The sequence below is a fragment of the Chiloscyllium punctatum genome, chromosome 12 (genome assembly GCF_047496795.1).
Source record: "Chiloscyllium punctatum isolate Juve2018m chromosome 12, sChiPun1.3, whole genome shotgun sequence".
Classification (NCBI taxonomy): Eukaryota; Metazoa; Chordata; class Chondrichthyes; order Orectolobiformes; family Hemiscylliidae; genus Chiloscyllium; species Chiloscyllium punctatum.
The window spans coordinates 24,723,064-24,729,063 of record NC_092750.1 but is presented as its reverse complement, the minus strand read 5'-3'; the positions used below and the strand labels follow the sequence as shown (position 1 = coordinate 24,729,063).

At 37.0% G+C, this 6,000-nt stretch overlaps 1 protein-coding gene across 26 annotated transcripts in view; it reads right to left on the bottom strand.

Annotated features, from left to right (window-relative positions):
- Positions 1 to 875: 875 nt before the first annotated feature.
- atp2b2 (ATPase plasma membrane Ca2+ transporting 2) overlaps positions 876 to 6,000 on the bottom strand; it is an 824,012-nt gene continuing 818,887 nt past the window's right edge. For 20 of the 26 annotated variants that reach the window (XM_072582139.1, XM_072582135.1, XM_072582136.1 and 17 more), the window contains one exon: positions 876 to 5,473. In XM_072582139.1, coding sequence (XP_072438240.1) covers positions 5,162 to 5,473 — 312 coding nt within the window. In that variant the 3' untranslated portion in view covers positions 876 to 5,161. The remainder of the gene's footprint in view (positions 5,474 to 6,000) is intronic. The other 6 variants (XM_072582150.1, XM_072582153.1, XM_072582157.1 and 3 more) reach the window with 3 other exon arrangements.

Below are 6,000 nucleotides of genomic sequence, written 5' to 3'. Positions count from 1 at the left end.
CAATCAAATATGTGAGAATAGTAATACTGTCGTGAATATACAAATTAGGAGCAGATGTAGGACACTCTGCCCTGCCCTGCATGGCTGTTCCACAGTTCGAGACTGATTTAATTACCCCATCTTCCCAACCACTCCAGCAGCCTTTCACACTCTTACTTACCAAGAATTTGACTTAAAAAATATTGAAGGACTCTGCCTACACTGCCTTTTGAGGAAACAAATTCCGAAGTTCCTGAGCCTGTTTGAAAACTATGTGCTCCAGTCTTAAATGGATAACCCTTTATTTTTAAATGTAATCCCTAGTTCAAGAATCTCCCACAAGAGGAAGTACCCTTTCCAATTCTCCCCTCTGAAATCCCGTCAAGAACTTATATCTTTCATTCCAGGTCGTCTCTTCCTCTTCCAAATTCTAGTGGATACAAACTGAATTTGTTGAACCTTTCCTCATAAGACAACCTACACCTTCTAGTTATTAAAGGTGTTTGCTTAAAGTTAAATATGGAACTATTTTTAAAAATTAAAACCAAAAGTTCATTTTCTTAACAGTAAATTCAGAATATAATAATTTTATTTTTAATTCTGAACAATTTCCATTCTAATTGCCTGTGAAGCTACAGGGCCAATTATTTTCAAATAATTACTGACAGAACACTATATGAAGCAAAAGTCAATTTCCTGAATAGGTGAGAAGCTGAGATATATGGAATACTCAAAATATTACCAGATCAATTCCTTTAGAGATAATATTGAAAAATTGAGGGTGTCTGCATTGCTGTGTTGTGATTGCAGTAGAATGATCAATAATACATACATGAGTTCGTTTAATCACAAATGCATGTCTTTCTACCTAAATTATAAGATCACTGCAACCAATGGAAGTGAAAATGTTTCTTCCTTTATTGATAGTATGATTGAAAAAAAGATAACAGGTGTGGCCTCAGAACACTTAACCGAAGTTTGCACAGAATCGGAACTTTAAGTCAGTGGCCCATGGAAAATGTTGCTGACTGTCATGTCCCAAACACCACTTTGTCACCTGTAAATGGGCAGTAGCGAGTAGAAAATTGCAAGAAATAAAACATCAACTTATCACAGAAGGCCAAAGCTTTCTGGTTTTAGGCTGGATATCTAATTTAGGCAGCTAACCCTCCTACTAGTGAAAAGGCAAGTCTAATTTTGGTGGGAGTCAGATGATGTAGTTAAGACCTTAATGTGAGTTTCATGTTAATTAGTACAGCCATCATTACTTACTGAATGTGGTCACAAGTCAGGTGGAGGTGATTTCCAATGTTACTTCAAGGGATTATTAATTACAGTAACAGAAAGCTGGAGGAAGGTCCTCCTTCCACGAATTTTCTCTTCGTTGTTTTGGGGGTGTAAGCAGTAAAAATTCCTTAATTCCATTTCCTTGCTGCGGAATATGCATTTCAAGTTTCAACAGCTCTCAAGTAAGGTCTCTCTATTGACCAGCATCTTCCTGGTTCTTTTGAGCCCTCATCCTTAAGGTACACTTTACCAGATTTACCACCCTGCCGACCAGCAAGCAGCAGTTGGTACTGTTAGATCAGCTCTTCAACCATGGAGATGAATTAGCCCTCATGCCAACATTGCTGAAAGGAAAAGCAGATGTTTACACTGAAAAAGAAAAATCAATCTACCAAAGTCATGCCTTTTTGAATAGTATCTTTTCAGCTGAAGCTGATCTGATAAGCTTTGGCAATCCCACAATTGAGTTAGCAAAAATTGCTACACTGAATTACACCACCTGTGAAAAAGAGTTTTCATTGTTTACTAAAAATGAAGAATTTTAACTTCCAAAGATGAGTGGATTTTAGTCAGATAAAATCGAAAATTTTAAGTATCTCAAACCCAACTTCAGCTTGCCCACTCTCAGTTCTAACAGGGGCTTAATTTAAGTGAGCACGCAAACCCAGTCTCGGGAAACTTCTTTCATAAAATATGTTAATCAGGCTGTATACCTCAATCTATGTTTCAGATTGAAACCAGCATCTAAGAGAAGGCAAGGACAGTTTCATGGTAAAGGCCACGGCCTTTGCAGCACTGCTTGGGGGCCAGTCCATCAAACCAACCTTCGCCCGCCATCAGACCCATTCTTCCCAAATCTGACAGATGAGCTGCCCTACAATTTGGTCCAGCCTAAACACAATCTATTTACACCCTCTATGTGATAGCAATTATTTACTTCCCCAAGACCCAGACTCCCAACCCACTTGTTTCTGGTAACCTGGCTGAGGGTTTCCTATCAGCTCTGGGTCCTGCAGTCTCCTTCAGAATGTCCCCGGCCTGACAGTCTGTCAAGAACGTCAATCTTCCTAGTTTGCCGAAAAAAGCTTTTCTATCCTCGCGCAGAATCTCTGTCCCAGCCAATACTAGGGCTAAACATTTTATTGTCAGTTGCCCCAAAACAAAGTAAGTGCTAGTGACTCAGCAGGAAGTCCAAACTCTCAAAATTCTTCTTATTGTCTGCATTCACTAGTGAAACTCCTGCTCTTTAGCTGGTTTAAACCTGACAAATGCAGGATTCAAATATGAAAAAATTATAATATGTCATTATGAAACTGCTTCTTCAACAAAACACCTTCTGATAACATCTTAGATCTGAATAAATTTTACCTTCTCAGTATTTTCCATAAGGTACCTTTTATATGGCTTCCTTTTATATATAAATGTCAATGGAGCTTCATAGTTTCTGATACTACCAAGCCATCTGAGACATTTACCAGTAGCACTAGAACAGTTGATTCCCCAGTTAGGTTATTAAAGCCGGTCTTGATACTCACCCCATGCTTGAAGAGAAGACACAAAGCAAGGATGGTGACGTGAAGACATGTATGATTCATGCTGCTCTGTGAATTTATTAATTTTTTTTGTTTGTTTTCACTTGCGCTTCTGCCACGAGATAATCTAACCATTTGACAGTCAGCAGCAAGAGCCAGTTCATGGTTTTCAAACTATAAAATAATTTACATCACATGGTTTACTGACTTTTTAAACCACAAACATTCCAGCAACACATTTGTAAGAATATGAGAATAACAATCAGAAAGCATAACCTTTTTGCATAGTATTAAATGAACAGAGACATTTAGTTCTTTATTTACAATTATTGTCTGGGTAAAAAATTCATAAAAACAGATGGATGAACACATCATTGCCCAGACAGGGCCAATTGCCAAATATACTGCTGCAATTTATTATTACTATTATTTTCACAAAACTCATGCTGATAAATACATTATGTAGAAGCAAGCATATTTGCATTGCAGAATTACTTTAATAAATTTATCCTTTAAATTCCCTCATTTTAGGCTGTCCTGCACTAAACAGATGCCAAAAGAAACAAAAATCTTTGTAGCTCGTGAAGAAATGTGTGACATGTAGTTGTGACTGGTTGGAATCGCATCTAATTTTATTTTAAACAAACGCTACGTCACACATACATGCTCACAGAAGCCCAGATTTATCTTACTTTAAATGTATCTTACTTTATGCGAGTTAATCATATACACAGGATTTACTGGCAAATTCAGAGATGCCTGAACTCAGAACTACAGGCATGTTTCTATTTAGCAGGGCACAGACAGTTCTTAAAAGTTTCATCTTTCCAACTGGACCTTCAACAGGTCACAGAATCAAAATGAAAGTTTAAAAAAAAAGTTTCTTCATTGTCCATGATGCAAAGATTGTTTCATGCTCACTGCTTCGTAGGCATTGCCCCAATACCCCAGATTAAAAAAAATACATAGGGCTGGCACTGCCTTGAAGCACTTCTGTTTCATTCTTGTGATAAGCTTTTAATGGCTTCCCCTTAGGAAAGCACAGTAACTAGATTTAAAGAATACTGCTGAGATGCTGCAATGTATTAGTAGGTGTCTGCAGGAAGACAAGCTTGATAAAACCACACAAAGCATATCTAAATAGATCACAGAAAGTTCCATTTGTAGTTGGAGAGTGTGGAATATGAAGATTGTTTAAAACAATAGAGAAACAAAGCAACCCAGATTGTTTTGTCATTTTCCCCCTAAAACGTGACAGCCTTCAAGCTGTGATTTCAAAAAAATCCAATAAGCCACTAAAGGAAAAAAAATCAACACAATATCACAAGATTTCAACACTACTTTGATTTTCTTTTCCCCATATAGACAAAGCCAAATATAACTTATTTTGCAATCAGCTCTAATAAACCCATCACAAGCTTGGATAGTTACAGTTATTTTGAAACATCTTAGTTTAACAAGCAGATGTTTATATATAGCAGACAGCTCAATCAAATTACATTTCAAATTGGCCTTTGCGAGTCTAAGAAAGACCAAAATAAAATTCAAGCATTTATTTAAAAAAGAAAAAAAAAATCCAGAGGACTTTAGTACCTAAAGGTATACTCTAGGAAATAAAGGAAGCCATGCTGCATTTTTGTCCACAATCAATTAACATTAGGATACCACTTAAACAATATTTCCCTGTTATATTTTGGCTTCTTTGTTTCTGCTAGCAATATCTACAATATTGAACAAAAAAGCAGGCAAATTCAGTACACAGTTGTAATGGAACATCTAGAATTTGATATTACAGAAGTACTCAATGAGAAGAGCTCCTTGCACTACATCAGCAGAACTTATACTCTACAAATAAACAAAGTTATCTACAGGTTTTGTAAACAAATTACATTCTCTTCAGGACATAAATAAGGTAAAGTCGTAAGAGCCATTAAGCAGAAACAAGGCAACATGCCAAGAAACAAAGAAGATAAACTTTGTAGGTATTTAATAAATGCTTATAAAGTTCCTCTGTTAAATTGGTGCAATTCTACTGTGCAAGTTGAGCATTGCAACTTCAATTTTTAAAGTTTTTTTGTCTTAATTTAAACTATACAATTAAGTCCATGCCGCACAAGCACTTCAAAAGTCACAGATCAGTGGATTGGATAAATTGCCTCAGATGTACTCAGTCGTGGTCCTTCCAGTGAAATTTGGGAAATGTACATTCATGCAGGATCTCTATCTTGAGGAGGGTCAGCCAAACAAGAAATCATCCTTCCAGCAGTTTCCCTTCTTGCTACAGAGCATAGAAGAGCACAATCAGAACAGTTTATCAGCCAGCAGTTTTTTTTTGTTCTGTTTTTTTTCACAGAAATGGTCAGCTAGAGTGAAGTTTCCAGGCTATGTAGAGGGCTTCCTGGACTAGAAGAGGTAGCTGATTTACTTGTGTCAGTTGTAAGATTGATTCCACTATCAATAGCATTGTTGTTCTTGTTGGGGGATGAGGGAGGACTGGAGTTTTGCTTAAGGGCAGCATCTTCTTCTATGTCAGTGTCATCGATTAGGGGAATGTGTGGCTGTGAGTCATCTATCCTAAACTCGGGATGAGTCATGAAGTTGTGAATGGAGGATTTCGACTCTGGTTTCTCTAATCCTTCATAGAGAGAGCTACGGAATGCCTTCACGACGCGAATCTGAAATAAAAAAAGAAAGGTCAAAAGTAAAAAGTTGACTCCAGTGATGGCTACAGTACGGGATTTCTAAAGATAATGGAGAGGCAGAATTTGTTTAAGGCAGTGCGGTGAGCTGAAGTCCGCAGTCGCTAGGACTTTATAAGCATACACATGTGACTCAGTTTCGTGCATAGTGGGGTCGGTGAGAACTGCAATAAAACTGGAAGAAAGGCAACTGTAGAACTCATGGTAAGCACTGGTTAAATAAGCAAAGATCCAATGCTGTGTAACCTAATAAAAGCCATGTTATTTTGTTACTTAAAAAATTAATGCAATGTATATCCATGCATGGTGAAAAACGTCTTGCAGTAGGTAAGAAGGAGAAAAAGTGAAAAGTTGATTTAATTAGAACTCATTTTGAAGATATATACGTGTTTATATATTCAATATGACCAACATATAAATACATAGACTATATGGGTACCCAATCAAAGTAACAGCTCATTAGAAGATGAACACTGAACAGAATGAATGGAGCAGACAACAGG